At 43.1% G+C, this 22951-nt stretch overlaps 1 protein-coding gene across 1 annotated transcript in view; it reads right to left on the bottom strand.

Moving 5' to 3' along the window:
* CPE (carboxypeptidase E) overlaps positions 1-21023 on the bottom strand; it is a 41939-nt gene extending 20916 nt beyond the window's left edge. Inside the window, exon 1 of the mRNA XM_031614295.2 lies at positions 20682-21023. Within this exon, the coding sequence (XP_031470155.1) occupies positions 20682-20967 (286 nt within the window). The 5' untranslated portion in view covers positions 20968-21023. The remainder of the gene's footprint in view (positions 1-20681) is intronic.
* Between the last annotated feature and the right edge of the window lie 1928 nt (positions 21024-22951).

Here is a 22951-nt window from a genome sequence, read left to right as displayed (position 1 = left end):
TTAAGAAAAACAGAATTAGAGTATTTTAGAAGGTAGGGTTGGTTGTTCTGGTTTTGCAGTATAGGCTTACAAAGTGTATGAATCCTTGATTAAGAAATGTCTTACTGCATCTGTTCTATTGATGCAGAGGGTCATCAAGACATATTCCAACTACAATCTACAAGCATTGCACTCTTGGAGTTGGAATTTTTCAATGGAATGTGAAATTATACTTTAAACTGGTACCATAATGATTTGTTCATATCCACAAAACACAGACTTGGAGGGGGGTCTTCACACTCACATATGTTTGAAATACACATACCCTTTAGAAAATACCCCTGTGTCATCTCAGACACTATAAACATGAAAAGAAGGGTGATGATTCCTTGTGACAGTACAAGGACTGGAGGCTGAACTGGTGCAAAAGCAATTTGTGCAAATACAATCAAGCTTGGTGCGTAAAAGGAAGAAGTGAATCATAAAATAACTTGTTGACTCAAGAATAATGATGCAGACGACTGAACCAGACAAACTGTATGTCTCAATAGCAAAAGGGAGTGGATGCAGAAGGCTTTCAAGGTATGTTCTGCATTTGGATGAAGGAGCTCTAGACATAATAACAGCCATGTCAAGCTCTCTTTCTAGAAGAGCAAACATCATGCTAGCAAAAATGTGTGTGCTAACTACTGGAAAGTGCCTTCTAGCAAGAGTCCAAAGGACTTCCATTTCTGGTGTCTGGCTTCAGTTTTAGTGTATTCACCTGTGCAGCAGTTTGTATTTTTTAAAGGCATAATAAAACACCAAGAGGTGAAATATGTTGTCATACTTCAGACTGATATTGAAGGGGTGGAAGTAAAAGGACAATCGCACCCTGTCTTCCAGATTGGCAGCGTTTTATTTCCATTTTATGTAGGTGTAAAATGCTAGAGAGGCATATAATGAAAAAGAAAACAAACTCTAGCTGAGTTCTTTATAGGCTGGCTTCGTGCATTTTGTGCTTTTATCAACAAATATTCAATATTCTGAGATGGTGGAAATGACTTCTCTTACGCATAGCATAATTCCTAATGGCTTGAGAGCTCATTAAGAAGCTAACTAGCCATCTAACAGAGGAGAGCATAACATAGCCAAAAGGTATCTCCTAAGAAGCTCCACAGCAATATTTTCATTTTGAGGCTTCAGGCATTTGTTTTTTCTCAGAAAATGAAAAAAATTCCCATGGAAAGAAGACATTGTAATTTTTATAGGAAGGAAAGCTTTTATTGAAAAGCTATTTTAAAGCAGAATTGTTTTATACCCTACTGTTATGACTTACTAATAGCTCGAGGAGGCAGACAGAAAATGTGAAAACACTTAGATGCTTGAATATATGGAAGAGAGGCAATATGAATCCTAAGAGCTGGATGACAAAAGAAACGCACACCCCTCAATCGCTCTGATAAAATAATCCCTGTACACCAAACAAGAGCATAACAATTTGCTGCCCAAACCACTTCTGCACAATTAGGATAGGAGAATGCTGCAAAACTCCTATGTGGAAATGAGAATTTAAAGGCCTGGGTAAGCTTGGCAACAAATCCACAGAGATAGAAGAAATACAAACACGTGTCAACACATCCGGAGCGCTGAGTCCCCATGCAAGAGAGGCATGGGCATACTGGACAGAGGCCAATGAAGGGCCAAGAAAACAAAGGGGAAACAGTGCTGGATAGCATGTATGGGAAATTCTTTCCCCACTCAGAATACCAACATTTGTCTATTAATCTGCATTTGTAAGAAGTGTACATATACACCCAGGTACACGCAGACACGTCCTTCGCTGAGAAACTGGAGCACCAAAGAGGTCATCCCCAGGTCATGAAAATATCTTTCATGTTCCTGTTCATTTACATGCTAGATCTGAAGTACACTTCTAATTTTAACTGAAGAAATTGCTTTTGCAAACATTCAAAATCATATAAAAAGACAGATCTGGCACTGTTTTCAAACAGAATCAAAACCACATGAGTTCAAGACAGAAAGAAACTGAACCACTTGGTAAGCAATCCAGTATTCCCCATCTTTATTAATGCTTTCACGCTTTACAATACAGTGGTTCATTCTTTTTTAATCAAACAATGTGAAAGAAAAGCCTTTCTTGTCACAAGACTAATTTTTGCTTCAATATACAAGCTCAAAGTTGCATCAATTGCTTTCTAAAGTATGAGCTATCCAGTCTTTGCCATATTTTCTACTTCTTTTTTATATGCACTTTTACTTAACTTTCTCTTTCATCCTGGCTTTAACTTTTTATGATCACAGCATGAGGACTGCCAAGAGCATGTTTCAATATATTTTTTCCAGCTGTCTGCTAAGCAATAAAGAAAAAAATAGTTACGAAACATAAAATATTCTTTAAAAAATGTTTTTGGATTATGGGAATACAGAAATGTGAAGGCAACGAGACTGAAGATTATGACATTGGCCATTAAAGATTGCATTTCATGAAAAGCAACAGATTTGAGAAAGAGCAGCCAGCACATAAACTTCACCTGAGACATACTGTTAATCCAGCAGATTAGAAGAATACTTTTTGATTTTCTTCTTCTCCCCAAAATATCCCAGAGATATTTGACCTGGCATGGCTCTTTTTCTGATCATAAAGGTTTCGGTATCTATAAAATAAAGACATTCTCCTCTTTAACTTTGCTAGTAGCAAAATCAATCCTTGAAATTACATTGAAAGTTCAGTTTTATCATCTTTTCATTTCAAACCCGAAGCAGTAAAGTATATTAAATGTAAGCAGAGCATCTTAAGAGGGGTCAGTCTGGAGCTTCAAGTGAAGCACACGTCCAGGAATTTACCAGGAGAGGCCTTAGAGTCACACACAAAAGCAACACTGAGAAGGCATCTCTCCCATGAAGGCAAAATGTTGGAGCTGCTCAGAAGAGAAGGCTCTGGGACTCTTTAACAGGGAAACGAGCGACAGGACAAGGGATAACAGCTTTAAAGTAAAAGAGAGGAGATACAGGTATGTAATCTAAAGAAATTCTATGCTGTGAGGGTGATGAGGCACTGGTGAGGCTTTAGATGCCCAGAGAAACTGTAGATGATTCATCCCTGGAGGTGTTCAAGACCAGAATGGATGAGGCCCTGGGCAACATGGTCTAGTAGACCAATTCCTTAATTCTGGCAAACTTATTTCTGGATTCAATTCTTCCATATTTGCTTTCTGTCAAAATTTAACTTATGGGGATTTTTTTGTTTTCGTTTGGACTATTTTTTTTCAAAGAAAAAGCTTTTCACCTATTTACAAATTACCTGGGGATTAAAAAATAAATAAATAGGTGGTTCCCAGTAACACCACGGTTTAAAACATTTTCTTTTCACTTGTGTAATTCAGAAAGCAAATTAATTTTGCATGTTGAAATTCTTCAGGTGGCTTGTTCCCAGCAAGGCCTTCTCTTGGAACTAAATTAACAGAATTACAAAAGCTTGTAAAGACCTTCCAGAAGGCAAGATGAAATGAAAAATTATGATTCTATCTGAAAACGTACCGAAAAAGGCACATAACAAATATCATGGTTGCAGTAGGATGTAGGCATCTAGGAACCAGCTTTGCAGACACACATCTGGTAATCAACAGCACAGAAGCACAGTGAGGTTAGCAAAAGAAATTGGAACGTCTCGATGTTCCTTCTTTCTCTTCTTTTACTCAAAAGGCGAGACGGAAAGTAAAATTACATTTATATTATTACTAGATGAAGTCAACTCCTCAGTGTCAAGAGAAGGATGCTTTTCTGCTGTCTCAGAAGACAACGCAGCCCTTAGTGATATGGCTGTACCAAGAACAAATTTGGGGTAGTCATCATCATTTGCCCCTCTGGACACATCAGTCTACTAGCATAAGATTAGGAACTGCTCCCAGACCTCCAATCAGGATGTTACTCTGTCAAGGCTACATAACTTATTACCAAGGTAAAATACAACACAGTATAATACAGGAAACTAGAACTTACTAAGCTTCTATGTGCTACACACGACTGTTATGAGCAACTCATGCTTTGCTTTACAGTTCTTTCCAACCAGGAAAGTAGTTTAGCCACAATGTTCTTCCTCAAAAAAAAAAAAAGGACTGCTATTTTAGACTGCTTGGCCACCATTGACCTATATAAACACAGAAAAAAATCTGTGCAGTTTATTTTAATGCTCACTAAATCACAGGCTTGCCTGTTCTGTTTTTTTTTCTAACAGCTGTCTGAACTAGCAGCCCTCTTTCCATACATGTACTCAAGCATAGTTACAAGGCATGGTCACAGTGGAGAAAGCCACACCATGATCTAATTGCAAACTATTCAAAGCTGCTACTCCAGCTGTGTGATACTACCCATACATGCAGGAATACCATTATCACACATCCTTAACAGCCCCTGCAACAGGACAGACAGCACTGTGCCTTCACTGAACAAACAAAACAAGGACTGTACCTGCCCTTGGAGTATCTGCTATCTGCATAAAGGAAGGAAAGACAACAGAAGCATATGGCAAGCACTAGGCACACTGTGATCTCACTATAGGTCTCATTAAATCCTCTTCCTCTTTTGCCTGAGATGACTTCAATGAGAAAAGCAAATATTATGGAGAGATTTGAAAGAGGGCTCCAAGTCACTGAAACCTCCAAAAATAGGCAGAATGATATATTTGAAGTATCTGTTGAAATACACAAACGAATATGCACGCTGCTTTTCTTAAGGAACAGTTCATTTCACCATCTAATGAAGAATCACAGAATCATTTACATTGGAAAAGACCTCTAAGATCACTTCTTCCAGCTGTTCACCTACCACCAACATCACCCACTAAATCACATCCCTAAGTGCCACATAAAGAAACAGAGGTTTGTATAAGAAAAGTAAGATCATCCAATGTGACTATCAGTTGACTGTGTAATCAGTATAAAAGTAAGTGAATACTGATAAAGGAAGCTCTACAGAGTTCTTTCCCCACAGATTTTCACAATAGAAAAACCCTAGCAGATGTCATTTTGCTTTTGCATCGATGCGCATGGGAGAAAGCAGGACAACACGTGACATTCAGCTGCTATGTGCTACCATTGTGCTTTACAGCTCCGTGCTCTTTAGAGGAAGGAAGGATATGTGCTATCTTGTGGTTTTATTTTAGGACTGCCAAACTGTGATTACACCCACACAACTTCATCTACAAAAGAAAAGGCGAGTTTTGTGAAAGTAATGTCACACCTGGCGAATATTTTTCTAGGTACAGACAAAACTAGAGGAGATGCTGTGTTTTCCTTATGCCCTTCACATGTATTTTTATTTAAATCTCATAAAGCATCTCAGCATGTGAAAGACAAATAGGTTTTGTGAAGTGCCTGAGTGAAGAAGCCAGACAAGCTGGCAGAGTCTACATGGATATCGTTATGCATTTCTTCTGTCAGCCAATTCTACTCCAAAGTATTCTCCAAAACTTATTCATTCATTTTTAATTAACAAATTTTGAGCCCACCTGACACTCTTTGTAGACTATTCTCAGGTCTGATGGGCCTTCCAGGTCATTTTTCTTTATCTTTTTGACCACTACAAGCACACTCCTTGCTGAGCTACTTGATACTCAAGGCAGTTGATAAAGCTTTCTCACCACCATTTATTTTCGCTTCTCTTTTCTTCTTTCATTTCTCTGTTGCACAGAGAATATACTCTGTATAATATATTGCAGTTCAACACAAGAACCCCATCTTGGGGGAAAAAAAGGGAGCTGTAAGAGACAGGAGGTAATGTCTGCACTGCCCTTCACAGCTGAGCTCCAGATCTGAATGAAGGTTGATACTGTAAGGAAACATGCAAAAACTCTCCACACATGAGATGTGCAAACACTTATCCAAGAAGTGTGTGGCCAAGACCTGGGATAGTAACATTTGGTTATCTTTTTTTTTTTTTCCCCACCCCAATTACTTATTGGGTAAGCTGTATAATTTCACAGAGAAAGAGGATTCTGCTCTTTGCATTTGGTAAGTGTTGCTGGGTTTTTTCTCATGTGCTCTCAGCTTTGCAGTCTGGAATTCCTGTAAGTACATGGAGATCTGACTGCTTCAAGATACCAGCTAGAAATAAATAACAGAGATGATGGTCACAGCTGAGTTTGGGTGGCAGCAAACCACACATTGAGCACACTGCTGGTCTAATGAGCAGCCATGTAACACAGATGTGTCTTCCATAAATAATTCACTCTGAAATCAAGGCATCATCAGCGACAATGTAAATTTCAGAGCACTGAAGAGGCAAGAAAGATTCTCCACAGAGTACATTCTGTGTATTAGATGTATTTGCTCCATCACATCTAGGAAATCAGATTTTATTTTGGCATTAATATTCTATGCCTTGGGATACTGGACAGTTCTGCATGCCAAAAGCTTCCTACTTTGGTTCACAAAGAACCTACTTTACATTGCACTGCATACAAACTTCAGATCATAATGGGCTTAAAGTGAATATAAAAAAAAATATGCTTTTTCTCCTTAAAAAAATTTAAGACTGTAGGATTATATTTATCATCTTTAAGCATTTCATAAATGTATGTTCACTAAGACAAAGAGTTCTTTCAGAAACACCTCTGGGTTTTGAATTTATTCTGTCTTTTACAAAAAGTCAGAAGAGAGGCACGTTTAAACTACCAGCAGCAAAGAACGCACTTTAAAACAAACCCTTAGAAGGATGATATATTATACACACTAAGATTTTTCCTCTGGAAATACAAATGCTGGCCTGCTCCTGCAATGCTTACGTGTCTCTCAGTTTAGGGAATAGGAGGCCAGAATTTCCTGAGGGTAAAACACAGTGCAGAAGATAATCACACTGGACTTTTTTCCACCAAGTCAAAATATTTCAGAAGTTATTGCAGACTTCAGGGGAGATAAGCTAAGCTGTCATAAAAGGTCAATTAATAAAGGCAATTACAGGGAAAAAAACATGAACAGGATAAGCCTCCACTGGCAGACAATAGGATACCACATCAGACTCTGGAAGGCAGGAGTTTAGTTCTGCTGCAAGGCTTGTCAGGGAGCTAAAGGAGAACCACAGCAGCTGGGGAGCAGCACTCTGAAATGCAGTCATCTACCCAGAAGGTTATTCCATGGCTTAAGATGATATTTTCCAGAACAGCAATTCTGAAGAAATTTGAGATTTGGAAGTAAATGAGGAGGGAGAAGGAAGTCATAATGCTTGGGACACAGAAGTGTGAAGACAACCTGCAGAGGATGCAAATCCCTCCCTTTTGCTCCATCCCCCCCGCTAGGAGCCCAGGCTCAAAGAGAAGGAGATGGAGGTGCCAGATGCCAGCAACCTGGGCACATGGCCCAGTGGCAACCCTGAGTTGCATGTGCTGGGGACACTGACCTGTCCCCAGTGCTGTGCTTCAATTCAGCAACAAGCAGCACTGGTCTGCAAGGTCAGTGTTCCTATAACCACATTATAGACCAGTGACTGTGTTACCAGCCTCCATCACTGTTGCACTTGTGACATTCCAGCATCCAAAGCAGTCCACTGTTTGCACACGATCAAAATATCTGCAAAGGGTTAGTAGTCTGCAAAAATAAAATAATAATAATAATTCATCCCCCAAATACATAAATTGGCACAGTAATTAGCATCTATTCACTGCAAACCTGCCAAACACCCTAGAAAGCAGCATCTAGGTCTCCTAAGTTACTACCAAATTAATCTATTTTCATCTATTCTCTTAGCAGCCTTGGCAAGTGATAAAATTGAGGTTGTTCTTAGCCTCCCTAAGGATCACAAATGATTCTTTTTCAAGTGCTAGGAACCAATGGACCAACACAAACATTTGTGTGTTGCTTTGTCCATTTTGTATGTCAGAAGATGAAATTATTCTAGCTCTACAGGCTTCACGCTTTAAAATAAGCAGTGCTCCTCTTGAACTATAGTTAACCTTCCTCTCTTACATTTTTAATATTCTTTTCCCTGAAAAAAAAACATCTTGCAACTGATTTCCAATTAAAGTAGCTCACAAAATCCAGAAAATCCAGCTCGTTCACTCACTGCTGTGTTGACTTGACCACTCAGGAACATCAATCCTCATTTTAACCAGAGCAAACTGATTAAGGAAAAGCTATCCTAATGGTGATACTTTGATCCACAATATGAACTGAAATTATGTTCTAACTACAGGTCATATTCAAAAGCAAAAATAATCAAAACATCACATATATTGTGATTTCACTCTAATGAAGAGTTTTTCCAGTTCTTTCCCTTGTTCTGATCACGTCAAAAATGAAAACGTTCAATCATTAATTATAAACACTTCCTAATTCACTGTTTACATTCCACTTATCAGCAAAATGCAATTCCATAGAATGTATCTCCAAATACTGCTTATGATCTCTGGTTCTTGAGGAAATCCCACAGAGGCATAGGCTTGAAACTAAAGTCATGATATTTTGACAGCATTATGAGTCAACACGTCAAATGCAGTTCAGCACTGACATGGGAAAATCAAAAGCTCAGGAATTTCCTTTCAGAGTTGTGACCAAAAAAATAAAACAACAGAATAACAATGTAGGGAAGGAAGGAATAGAGAAAAAAAAAAACCCTCTAAAATGGTAGTTAAGGGTTATTTTAACAATTTTCCTTGAAGAAATAAAACACGAACTAAACCACAGTAATTCAAATGCTATTAAATTTGACAACTTCAATAAATTACAACTATTTTAATTATTAGGGAAATTTGAAATAAAATCCATTTTAAGAAGTCTGCTAGCAAAGTGGCATCAACAAGAAAAGGAGAGCATCTCCATCACTGCAGCACAGCTTAGGATATTATTTTGGACCTAAGTGTACAGGAAAATCTAGTAACATCCCATAATATTTCTGGGATCGGCACAGCATGTCACTTAGACAAAAGATACCTTGGCTTTCTTATTTTTAGAGAATACAAGGATACTACAGTACCTCCAACCCCTTGGGAATTAATGCCTCACACCGCTGAAGTTTTTCTCTTCCTGATGGTGTCACAGCCTCCAGATTATCACAAAATGTAATGAACTCATCTCTGTCATTAAAAAAAAAAAATCCATCAAACCCTTAACGAATGTTCAAGTTGTTTATCATGGTTCTTTCTCCACATTTCACCTTCTGCAACCACAGTGTCCAGTGTGACAGCAGCACGGACAAGTTCAATTCACCTAAGGAGTAAATCTCCAGTGATGGAAATGCAAGTTTAAACACAAGTTAGCAAAGCAAATAAATACGACTGATCCCATTAGAACCTCGGGAGAAACTCTTAAAAAAGAGTAGGAAAACCTCTATTGATGTATTTCCATCAACATTACTGGATGCAGGCATTTGACTAAACAAGGCACAAGCATGCTGTTGGTTTAACTGTACTTTTAGATATTTGGTAGACATATGCAAAGAAATGGGTTCTGTCTCCTCTTTCCTGAACAAATCTGTGTTTCTCACACACGTCTCACGCACAGATCAATATCCAGTAATAAAGAAATTATACTCCAATGTCTTTTTAACTTTCAGCATGCTGAGATTCTGGCTTGGTTGGGGTAAGGAGGTTTGCCACGGTTCCTCAGAGTAGACACTGCTGAAGAAATTTCACAACACGGACAGATCTTTTTAACTGGCATCAAAACACTTCTTTCCCTTTTGATATCGCCCACAGAAAAACTTTCTTCAAATACTGGGCACTCAGTAAACAATTTCTGCTTCTGCATTATAACTGTTCACATAGCAACACACTAACTCTTGGGAGAATTTCTTTGTTTCTTTTTATCTAAAGAGCTTTCTCAGACTTCAGCATTAGGTAGATTCTTTTATTTCTTTTCTCTGGTTGTCGAGAAAGAAATAAAACAGTTATTCAAGATGCACCCTATGCCTCTAACCTATCTGCTTTTACCCCTTCAATACATGAGAAAGTTCTAGAAAGTTACCTTTGATATTTTTGTTCCCATTCTCTAAAACTACTTCCTTTTAAAGTTATTTATGCGTTTTCCCCTTTGAAATTACTGAATTGCAAAGGAAGCAAGCTCTTGACTTGAGCACAGCTTAGGCTTAGTATATCTTTAAAGGCTTTTGAGCCCAATGCAAACATTTGAAATTGTGTTTCCTAGGGGCATCTTTCAATCTGCCACCTACCCGTGGTATTTCAGTTTGCCTTGATCATCTGACTTGTTGTTTCTTAAGTGGTTCACATGAGATCTGGGCAATCTGCTCAAATTCCTCAGTGTGCCTCCAAGCCCTGCAGGACTCTCTCATTATATTCCAGCAATGGCATCCTTATTCTAATTTGCAATTCCCAAATAATGCTTATGCTGCTACTTTACGTCTAATTGTGATTTAATCATGAAGATCTAAAAGTTTTTAAATTTCTTCTAGAAGAAATAATCGGAATATAAGCGTTGACTTTAATGCTAAAGAAACATATTTGTCTGTCAGGGTATTAACCATAGCCACGCCACTCTAGGCATTTCATCCTTCTTATTTTGCTATAAGCCTAAAGATATCAAATCAAACAGTCCCCAAGCAAAATTCAGCTTGCTACTTCACTGGAAGATGAGTCGTGAGACCAGAAGGTCTTCACCCATCTACAGCTCTGCTCTGCTTGAAGGAATCCTGCTGAGACTGACTGAAGTCATTGTGGCTGTGGAAAGGAAAGCCATGCGACCTGAAGAGTCCCGGGCAGAAACACCACAACAGCAAGAGCCATAAAGTAAGAAAAAGTTATCACCACCACCATGGGAAATGGGAAACCCTAAGCTGTTCTTCTCCATTCAGCGCTGTCAAATTTGTTCCCCAAATCTTTATAATGGAACCACAACTATTATGCCAGGACTAGAGGCAAGGCTGATGTTCACAGAACCATAGAATTATTAAGGTTGGAAAGACCATTGTAATATCATCCATGCCAACCATCAACCCATCCCCACCATACCACTAATCCAAGTGCCACATTTACCCTTTTCTTGAACACCCCCAGAGATGGTGATTCTGTCATTCTGTAATGGCAAACTTGCATTTTAAACCCACCTTCGTGCTTAAAATTCTAATTAATAACGGGGAAAGTTTACACATTTATTCATTTTTATTAAGAAAATCTCTTCAAGGTGAAATTTTTTCTAATGGAGAATTACAATCACTCCCAATACAGCCTTGATCAAATCAGAAGCAAAGTAATATAAACAAAACCTACAAGACTTTGTTATTTTTGTCGTTTCAAATCATTTAAAATACGCACACATCAAGGTCATTAATTTTTATATTGACAGGATTATTCCTCGTTTCCTCTCCCAGCAGTTTGCCATAGAGTAAAATCCAAATGAATAAAGATTACCTTTTAAAGATTTAAAGATAAAAAGAAGCATGGGGAGAGTTGTTTTTTTTTGTTACTCTCCCAAGAGCTTAGTAAGAACGGCTGTTTTCTGAAGCAGCCTGAACTTTAATTGCTGCTAAGGATAGCCAAATAAACAGGAAACAAAATTGATCAGAATATCAATTTTGCAGAGACTGAAAGCCACTAAAGCTTTGCCAATAACATCAAGAAAGGCAGAACATCAAGGATTAGCTATGCTACAGATGAAAAACAAGGGAAGCACATGAACTTCATTTATTGTATCTGTTGTTAAACCTTTCACTGTATGCATGTTAACAATACATCTCATTTTTTGCTGTAAACTACAGCCACAGCTTCCTCCTACATTTTACTACAGGCATTTTATGCAGGCATCAGGCTGAGGAAAGCCAAAAGTCTACAGAATCCACAGCAAAAGCACATTTTCTTCTGTCCCTTCGGGTTCCTCTCCTCTGTTTCACCTCTGCTGAATTCTGAGAGGTTGTTCTTGAAGGACAACTGCAGCGATTTAATAGAAAAAAGTACAGAAAAGACTGACAAGAAAGGAGGAAGAAGAAAGGAAAGAAAATAAAGCATTTTAAGTGAATCCTTGTGTCAAACAAACAAAAAAAACAAAAAAAAAAACATGCCATTCACAGGTTTCCAGGATGCAATGAGTTTCAGTTAGAACAGGGAGCTTGCAAATGTTTCAACCTACATTGTTTTAAAACACCACTGGGGTATGGTATATATGTAGCTCAGTGTCCATGCAATTAATTTTAATGGAAATTGTCTCAAAGTGCTCCAGGTGGCAGCTATCAGCAATAAGAAAACTGAACGCTCTTGGTCTCTGGATGCTTATCTGTCCCTTTGCAAAATACATTAGGAAGGTCTCTAAAGAGCCCTTAAGCTGGAACTGCAAAAGGAGACCTCAACTCCTCTGGCCATGTCACATTACTTCTTTTTTTTTTTTTTGCTTAGATTATCCCAATCCTCCCTTCATTTCTTAGGAAGTAGAAGATGAAGAACAGACACATTTAACAGCTCCAGTTTCTGCAACTGACAGACACCAAAAGACGTGGTTCCAGAGCTCCAGAAGGTAAACTGATTTGCAGGCACACCAAAAGCCTTCCTCAATATTACAGAGGGGGTCAGGGGTAGAGGTGGGCACTAAACCCTTGTCAAGTCTTACACGAACACCTAAGCACTCCAGAGCAATCTTACAGCCTGACTGCACTGGGATTACTGGAATAGCACTGCAATACTCTCTAGTTTTTACCTAGGACAAAGCTTAGGAAGCATAATTCTAACAGCAGTTGTGCTTACATTGCTAGAAGCTTTGATCAATTCTTTGGACAGGAGACATTTGCCTTCTGATAATTCGTCAGTTTGCAGGTTTGTGAGACTGACTCCACAATACAGAAAGATATTCTGGTAGTCCAATAGAATAGAGAAAGCATATTGTTAAAAAGGATCTATAGATCTATTGCAGTGGGATTGTGATAACAACTTGCCATTAGCCATTTGAGGCTGGTCACTTCAATGCTCATTTTCATACCACTAGTTTTCAGGGCTCCTGGTAAAATATATTGTAAGGGGTGTCTGACAAATTCACCTAGGCTGATTCCACATGAATAATAAATCTAAAGAATCATGTTGAATTGACTTACAAACAAGGAACTGGGGCCTGGGAGCAGTGTGGGGAGATAAGCCATTTGGCACTCTTTGTGTGATCTATACTCATTCTGACAGACTGGAAACAGGACTAAGCTGTAAAAACATTAAGCATATCATGTAATCATGGTAAAGCTATTTAAAGGAGCTAGAACATCCATGGCTGTGTGTTTATTGGATCTTGCATTTGAAGTGAAATCATAAGAAGAATTTATTTTGGCATCGAGGTCAGTGCTCCAAAATGAAAGCTTAAAACCTAAGGGTTTCTGAAATAGTTCCCAAGCCCTTCGTTTCATTTTTTTTTTGTCATGCCATACAGGGCATCACTGCTATCCAATGAATCCCACATCAGTCCCTGCAAACAGCTGTTATGCACCATCATTAGTAACTACAGAACGTCTGTAATCTGAAAATGCAAAAACGTAGTATTTGCTATCAAGGTTGAACTTCAAATTCAACTTCATTTTAAGTCTCCACAGGAGAACAAAGCCTCTGGCTAATTTTCCCTGCAGCCACTTCTCCTATGACGCTCAGCCCACGCACAGAGCTCTGCTCTGGCACTCACCAGCTGCAACAAGAACGTATTCTAGTTAGTATTTGGTCACCCTTTAGCCACCCATCGCTGCCTGGGGAGAAACTCCTGGGAGTAATCAAGAATCGTGATAAATTTAGCCCCCCAAAAAATTTTATAAAAGAAAGAAAGGAAAACCTAAATTCAGAAGCATCTGGGCAATGTCAGCGCTGTAGCATAAGCTCCTTTGGAAGCTAACACCCACTCTACAGCAGTATTAAGGAAAGCAGATGAAGACTCACAGCTATAAATAGATCAAAGATACGGTTCACTTTGAGTCTCTACAAAACTCTCTCGAATCAAACACTGCAAAACATATTTTCAACAAGATGCGAAACTAAAAGAAAACCGAAATCGTTTGTTCCTTGAAAGCACAGGCTCCAACACATCCTAGAGGGGATCTGTTGGTCAAGCTTTATTTGGTTCATTTAACTCTATGCCGTACCTTTCCTCAATACACAAATAATGAGCAACATAACCCCATGCCCATTCCATGCACACACCTGAAGAAACACGCACAAGTGCATCTTTGTGCAGAGAACGCTTTAAACGTGCGTTGGCCAACAACAAAACAAACTCCAGAAATTCTCTGCATGGCCCCCGCTTCAGCTGTGACTTATTTTTAGGGCTGATTTGGAAAGATCTCCAAACTCTTGTGATTTGTCTCACAAGCAGAAATCAAACGATGGCGGCCGAGCCATCCCCCAGCACAACTGCACCTTTAAATACTGCTGATGCCAGATGGTCCCAGCATATAAAGCAGCGTGAGACAACATATTAACGCTGCTCAAACAAGCGACTCATGCTAGCAGCAGACCAATGAGATCAGTCTCGGGCTGCTAATCCTCTCTGTCACCATGGCTACATCTATTTCAGACGATTCTTCAGTTTTCAAGTCAGATGAGCTTGCTGGCTCTTAAGCTTTGCTGTTTGAGGGTCTTATGTTATGGAGGAGTTTTCTTTTTTTTTTTTTTTTTATTGGCTAATGTTATCAGTATCCTCTGTTTGTTGATAGGTTTTCCCACTGCTATTCAAACAGCCTTCCAGTATTTGAAGAGAGCTTACGAGCAGGAGGGGGATCACCTTTTTACACAGCCTAGCAGCGATAGGACAAAGGGGAATGGCTTTAAACTAAAAGAGGGGAGATTTAGGTTAGATGTTTGGAGGAAATTCTTTCCTTAGAGGGCAGTGAGGCCCTGGCACAGCTGCCCAGAGAGTTGTGGGTGCCCCATGCCTGGAGGTGCTCAAGGCCAGGCTGGATGGGCCCCGTGCAGCCTGAGCTGGTGGGGGCAGCCCTGCCCTTGGCAGGGGGTTGGGGCTGGATGGGCTTTTAGGTGCTCTCCAGCCCAAGCCGTTCTATGATTTCCACTACAGATTCCTACTATTTCCACTGTGGATTTGCTCCCCTAACTGTACCACGTGGCAACCCCACAAACAAGTGTTTCTGTTATGACTTAGCCCATCAGCACAGGAAGAAAAGGGAAGACTAGTACCTCCCAGTCAAGGCAGATTACCAAACAAACAAACAAACAAAAGTATATCCACAGCAGATAAACAGAGAGAAAAGCTCCCAGCTCATCTTTTTCACCATATGCATGCTCACATAGCTGTGCAAGCACAAGTACTGGGGCTGCTTGCTAAAAAAAAAACACAAGAGGAGGCAGGGAGGAAGAGGAATCATGTCCTGGGCGAGACCAAAAGCTGAGCCATATGGTATCTATTGGGCATGCACACTGAGCAGCTGGCATCACCACACGCTAAGCTACAGCGAGGATGTGCAACATGCCTTGTCATGTAGGTGGAAACCTGAGCGGGAACACAGAGACAATGTTCTTATCTAAAAGACAAGGAAAGCGTGGCAGAACAAGACAGGAAGGCAGACACAAATCCTTCATTTACCATAGTAAGTTCATTTGGAGTGATAAATGTGCAAGAAATATACAGCTTGCAACGGAAAAGAACAGCAGTGTGCCAATGAAAGAACTGCACTGTAAGCTAATTTTGCTTTGGAGAGAGACAGAAGTGGGAGGATATGTTTTGCAGCTAGAAATCTCAGGGGGAAAATGTACAGCAATACACGTTTGTTATTGAGTTATCTAGTAGTGTGATGATTTAGGAAACAAATATGCAAGAAGTTTTATCTTTGAAATATTTCATTGTCCTTTCCACTGTCTTTTTTCTAAATTACTTCTCCCATAGTGAAGCACTGTATGATTTCACTTTGGCTGGGAGAGCTGACAAGAGTCAGGGCCACGCTTCCTAGATATCATAAAACTCTGCTGGATCATTACATCAGTGTGCTGACAAGGATGCCTTTGCCAAGAAAACGGTTCTTTACATACTGGCCAAACAGCCAGATGTGCCATTTGATCAAACAATGCACCGTGCCTTAAGGCAAACCCACAGCTAAGGTAGGTATTTAAAAAGGCACAGTGGTGGCCATCCAGGCTCTTGGGCAGCATCTTGTCAGCTGTAAATCAGGCCACTCACCTTCAGAGTAACGAATGGCTGTATGGATAGAACAGTCATCTCAGTCTGCTCCTTGGGACCCACTTTGCAGGTGAACAGAGATGTCAGGCTTTGCTCATGGTTCAACATGAAGGGCTACCAGATACTAGCTTATATCATTACTAACATCTTGCTTTGGAGAGAAAAATAATAGTTAACATCAAGTTTTTACTGCCTCAGAACCACAGGTTTATGACTTCAGACTCTCTTACCTGGCCATTGTAGCTACACACAAACGTTTCAAACATACACCCCCATACTGAACTGTAGCTCACAGTCACAGAATCACAGAACATCCCAAGTTGGAGGAACCCAGAGGGATCACAGAGTCCAACTCCAGGCTCCACACAGACCACTCAAAAATCAGACCCTATGGCTGAGGGCATTGTCCAAACACTCCTTGAGCCCCTGACAACACCCTGCTGTTTGCTGCTGTCTGAAGAGCTGTGGCTCCCAGCTGGCAGGATGGCACATGGCCACAAACCTCTTCTCCAGAGGAAAAATGGTACAGACTGAAAGCACACTTTGGTCTTGGAACCATCCCTGCCAGCAGCACACGTGGAGGGAGCAAGCAAGGCAACACCTCCATGCCATAGAGTACTTACTGTGTCACATCCCTGTTTCCACTGGGAACTGTTCTGGCATTCTGCAGATGCAGGAGGAGATGATAACAGTTCTTTAAAGGAAATTAAGTTAATGCAATCAGCACTGTCAGGAGCACTAGGGCTGTTCACCACCAGTCTGAGTCAGATGAACAAACTGAGAATGCTCTGCACATCAAGACTGATTTTAAGCCTGAAAAAACTAAACAACTAATTGCCCTCTGTGATGTCACACTGTACTCCTTATGGCTACAGCCCTTCCTACTGCTATTCCATAAAATAAAATAGGAACTTCTCACATGCACATGGGATCCACCATGCTTTTGCTGGTAACGCACAGCCTCTCTCAATCTTTTTTAACTTGTCTAATGAAAAATTGAAAACATTAAATACCTCAGATAGCAAAACAATTTGGAGAAGAAGCATTACAGCTCCAGGAAACACCGCAGAGATTGCTGAGGACCAGCTGCCTGGCCACACATACTGTAAATTTCCATCTACTCAATGGCAGTGTGAATGGCATCACCAACTAGCTGCGATGCGTAAACTGAAGCTGAACCAGTGACAGCAAAAGGATGGCTTGAACACAGAATGGTTTGAGTTAGAAGGGACCTCAAAGCCCACCCAGCCCCAGCCCCCTGCCATGGGTAAGGCTGCCCTCACCAGCTCAGGCTGCTCAGGGTCCATCCAGCCCGGACTTGGGCTCCTCCATGGATGGAGCACACACAGCTTCACGCCTGACACAAAGCATTCTACTCACATCCACACATTCATAGCATTTGCAAACCCCACCTTGAAGCGACACAGCTGGATGAACACAAACTCCCTGCATTCTCATTTACCAGAGACCGTATCCTTCAACACATCTCTTCAGAAAGAGAATGCTAAGCAAGCATTGATAAAAACTGACACTTAATTAAAACTCAAGCATGCAAAAATTAGGCTTGCTCACTCATATACAGCGTTAGTAACAAAGCTCTTGCCGTATTCAAACTGCATTAACATCTTGCCAAACTTGGAAACATTAAGGGGCCCCACCAAGAAACTCAAGATGTTTACATGCAAATTCTGAGAGTAAGGAAAAGAAGCTTCACGAAGTCAAATGCAATTAATCATAAGTGATAAAGCCAGAGCAGCAACTCTGAGGGTGTGCTTCAATGACAGAAAGAAGATCTAACAGTTTCCATATGAGTAGAAGGATCTTGCATTTCCCCATTTGTTTCACTTCAGTGCTTGCACCTTATCACACTTCTACTGATATCTGTGGGGCAAGGGATGAAGGACAGTCATTAAAACTGGAGAGTGCCTCTAAATGTTGCTCTGAAAAAGTATGAGATGTTGTGCTCAACGTGCCAACATTCTGATATTTTCAGGATTTGATGAAGATGTGACAAACTGCTTTCAGAGTGAATCAATTCTAAATGTATTCTTGCTATTAAAGAACACAGACTCATGCCCAAGATGAGCTTATTAACAGTAATTAAAAAAAAAAAAAACTCAAGAGATCAGCATCTACTGAGTGTTTGTTCAACAGACACCCAAAGCAAGAGCCTCTCACACAAGCAGTCGCTGCACAGCAGTTAAGGCAAAGTACTATTTCCTTTCTAGAAATAACATTTGCTTCGCTGCCAACTGTTCTTTGTTGTCCTTCAATACGTCTTCAGTTTCCCACCATCTTTTTCTCCTCACTTCATCTCACCTTGCTGTCTTCTGCCAACTTGACCAGATTTGGTTGGCGAGGTGCTGGCACTGCTGCCCAGAGAGCTGTGGGTGCCCCGTCTTTGCAGGTGCTCAAGGCAAGGGTGGTTGGGGTCCTGGGCAGCTGAGCTGGTGGGGGGCAGCCAGCCCACAGCAGGGTCTTGGGGCAAAATGGGCTTTGAGGTCCCTTCTAACCCAACATACGTTCATCCCAGCAAAAGATGAGGCCTCAACGATTTGGGCCAGTTGCTTTGTTCATTAAAGATTTGTCCCAGTGGCTTTGGAAATCTAAAGCGTGTTTCTAAAATCTTCCTTTTAACTTCTGTCATAAATTTGTTTTCAAATGTTGCATAAATATTACAAATTTATTTGGAAAGCAACTGGTATTCCAAACTAAGAGGCGATTCAGGTGTTTGCACATGACCCAACCACTGTGGCACGGGCATGGCATCCACACGCTTACGTAATGGATGTGCGTATGCACTGGATTTGATGTGCTCAGTGCAAAGCCTCTTTACTTGGTACAGCACGTCTTCACTGCTGTTCTGCAGACACCTCGTGGATTTGTTTGGTCACTCAGTGAGCGGGAACATTTCTGCATGTTTTCATGGTGGCTCGCTGGATAATTCCAGTGATAATTCTCCACAAATCTGCCAGGCTTATAGAGCACAAGTTCTACATATCACAAACTAATAAGCTATAGCGTACCTTACTTACTCATTTAAATATTTAAAAACAAACCCTGTGACACATATCCTTGTAGAAGCATAAAATGACTTAGGTTGGAGGGGACCTCAAAACCCACCCAGTTCCAACCCAGTGCCATGGGCAGGGCTGGACCCACCAGCTCAGCTGCACGGGACCCCATCCAGCCTGGCCTTGAGCACCTCCAGGGATGGGGCACCACAGTTGTGCGAATGTTTTCCAGCAACTCACCACGTTCTCAGAGTAAAATTTCCCACTGACATCTACTCTAAACCTCTTTTAGTTTAAAACCATCCTCCTTCCCATCTATCTGTGTAAAAAGTTGATTTCACTCCTACTTATAAGCTTCATTAAGGCTGCTATGAGGTCCCCCAAGAGCATTCTCTTCTCCGGGTTGAACAAGCCCAGCTCCCTCACTGCCTTCAAAGGAGAGGTGCTCCAACCCTCTGAGCACCCTCCCATCCCTCCTCTGGACCAACATCTCCACATCTTTCCTGAGTTGGGGGCCCCAGAACTGGATGCAGAACTCTAGATGGGGCCTCACGAGGGTAGAACGAAGAGGGACAACCTGCTCCCTCACCCTGCTGGCCATCCTTCTTTTGATGCAGCCCAACGGGTTAGGAATGGGTTACATACACGAATAACGACAGCTGCTTAGCCTGCAGTGAAAAAGCATCTGCATGTATGCCTGTGAGTGTCCCCCATGTTATCTACTAGATGAAGATAGATGAGGCGGGTTCTGGGCGGGTTCTGGCCCCACTGTGCGACACGCTTGGCACCAGAAGCACCATTCTTTGACAGCAAGTGGGATCCCTGCTCTGGGATGACTGCAAGGCAGCCCCAGAGCTCCGCTTCTTCTCACGCACAGAAACGGCACATGTGAGGAAACGCACAGTGCTGCCTTCCGCTACACAGTAGAAGAAAGGGTGTGTTATTAAGGAGAAAACACCTCCAAGGTGATCACTGGCATCACACTGGGGCGCTCAGCTTCCGGAACGGAGCAGCACAGATGCTGTGAGCACCTTTGTAATCGTGACAGAGGAACACAACGCTGACAGGCATTGAGTCCATCCTGTCGCCCTTCCCCAGGTGACCCCGAGCAGACCTGCGGGCGGAGAGCTGCAGCCGCTCTGCACCGCGCCCTGCAGAGGGAGGGAGGGCTTCAAGCAGCGAGCGTGCTCCACTTCTAATCCCGCTTAATCCCACGGGGGGTTGAGGGAGGGAGCATTAAAAAAAAAAACAACTATATTCAGCACCCAACAGGACAAACCGTCAGCGCTCATCACATTCCCCAGCACGTGATGTGGGCACTGAAACATGTGGCTTTTTTCATCTACGGGGCTGCCTTTGCGAAGGACCCCAGCACGACACAGGGGAACGCGGTTATTCACGAGCTTACAGGCGGACGGCACGCAGAGGGGACGTTCACCCCGCCGTTCTCTCCCACCCCGCGGGCAGCGCACCTGCGGCACCGCCGCTCCCGCCGGCAGCGCCGCGCAGCCCCGCGCCCGCAGCCCCTCCGCCGGGAGCGGAGGCACCGCCCGCCCCGCGCTGCCGCATCGCCCACCGCAGCGTCCTCCCCGTCCCTTACCGGGCTCGTGTTCGCCGGGCCGGTCGGACACCTCGATGACCAACAGTTCGCGGCCCTCGGAGCTGCGACCCACCGTGTAGATCCTGCTGATGGCCGGGCACTGCAGCCACACGGCGACCAGCGCCTCCCGCAGCTCGGCGTAGCGGTGGTATTCGAAGGAGATGCCCTCTTCGGCGCTCAGCCTCCTTCGCCGGCTGCTGCCCGTCGCCGCGGGTTCGGCCGCCCGGCAGGCAGCGAGCAGCGCGCACAGCGCCAGCAGCAACAGCCGCAGCTCCCGCGCCGCCATCCCGCCCGGCTCCTCCGCCTGCGGCCGCGCAGCTGCCGCCCGCCCGGCGGGAGGGGGAGAGGAGGCGGGCGGGCGGGCGGGGAGGGGCCGCGCCGGGCCGGGAGCGGCGCCGGTGCCCGCGGCGGGAGGGACTCGGGGCGGGCCCGCTCCTGGGAGTCGGCTGCTGTGAGGGCGCTGCCCTGCCAGGAGCACCTGAATGAATGGATTCACCCCCGTGCCAGAGTGATTGCGGAATAACGCCGGGGATACCGGATAGCACTTGCTCACAGGGCAAATCCCGTTATTCTCTACGGGAATGCTCCGAGGGGAGCTGCTCACGTAAATCCCCAGGCAACGCTACAGGCTTGGGGCTGAGTGGCTGGAAGACTGCGTAGAGGAAATGGACCTGGGGGTGTTGGTTGATGCTCGGCTGAACATGAGCCAGCAGTGTGCCCAGGTGGCCAAGAAGGCCAATGGCATCCTGGCTTGTGTCAGAAATAGTGCTGCCAGCAGGAACAAGGCAGTGATTGTCCCCCTGTACCCGCTACTGGTGAGGCCACATCTTGAGTGCTGTGCCCAGTTCTGGGCCCCTCACTGCAAGAAAGACATTGAGGCTCTGGAGCGGGTTCAAAGAAGGGCAACAAAGCTGGTGAGGGGTCTGCAGCACAAGTCCTATGAGGAGCGGCTGAGGGAGCTGGGATTGTTCAGCCTGGAGAAGAGGAGGCTCAGGGGAGACCTCATTGCTCTCTATAACTACCTGAAGGGAGGTTGTAGTGAGCTGGGGCTCGGCCTCTTCTCTTGTGTAACAGTGATAGGACTAGAGGGAATGGCTTCAAGCTGCACCAGGGGAGATTTAGGCTGGACGTTAGGAAATACTACTCTGAAAGAGTGGTCAGGCACTGGAATGGGCTGCCCAGGGAGGTGGTGAAGTCACCAACCCTGGAGGTGTTCAAGGAACATTTGGGTTTTGTGTTGAGGGACATTTTAGTGAGAACAACTGGTGATAGGTGGATGGTTGGACTGGATGATCTTGAAGGTCTTTTCCAACCTTGGTGATTCTGTGTGATTCTGTGTGATCAGTTCCGTGCTCCGGCACTGCCCGCAATCAGCTCAGCCTGCTCTGATAGGGACCATGTCAAAATGCCCCAAACCGACAGCTGAGAAAGGCAAGTCAGCAAATCCCTAACAAGCAACATCCACATCAGGTTTACAAATTTCCTGCCACAAATAGAACCCCGCCTCTGGTTATTTAACAACTGGTTTGCCCCCATCCTCTAATCTAAAAGAGTGGGCCCATGGCACATCCTCTCCTATCGCTGATCTATACCAAATCAGCTCTCAGGAAGTGTTCCAAACAGCCCTTTGTGAACCTACGGATGTTCTCCTGCACGATGGGCTGTCTGGTTCCAGTGCACAGCAGCAGCATGGAAATAGTATCTCTAGGGGAATACCATCATTACCACCGATGTAGGGGACATAAGGAGGAGGTTTTTCACGCTCAGGGTGGTGAGGCAGTGGCACAGGTTGCCCGGAGAGGTGGTGGATGAGACCCCAATCCTGCAGACAGCCAAGGACAGGCTGGAAGGGCCTCCAAGCACTGATGGAGCTGTAGGTGTCCCTGTTCAGTGCAGTGCAGTTGGACTAGAGGACCTGTAAGGATCCCTTCCAACTCAAACGGTTCTATGGTTGTACAACACCAATGTGGAAACCCATCCACTATCAGAAACTCAGACCTGCAAAAGTAGTTCCCATATGATACATTTGTATGCATGACACATATATATGACACACACACCAAAGTGCCTGTACTTGTTTGCAGTTTTTCCCTTTCAGTCTCCTGACATTGTTCCCTTATTCCACAATCGTTGTTAAGGTCCAAAATCCTCACACTGTGAAGCAGCTTTCATTGGCTGCTCCTAAAGGTGATTTCTCCAAAATACAATGTAGAGTTGACACAGAAATCAGCTCTTTTAATCTATCCAGTCCTCCATTCTCACACATACAT

Source organism: Phasianus colchicus, chromosome 4 (assembly GCF_987193195.1).
Source record: "Phasianus colchicus chromosome 4, bPhaCol1.hap1.1, whole genome shotgun sequence".
Classification (NCBI taxonomy): Eukaryota; Metazoa; Chordata; class Aves; order Galliformes; family Phasianidae; genus Phasianus; species Phasianus colchicus.
The sequence above is the reverse complement of the archived record's forward strand: the minus strand, read 5'-3'. Positions and strand labels throughout refer to the sequence as shown.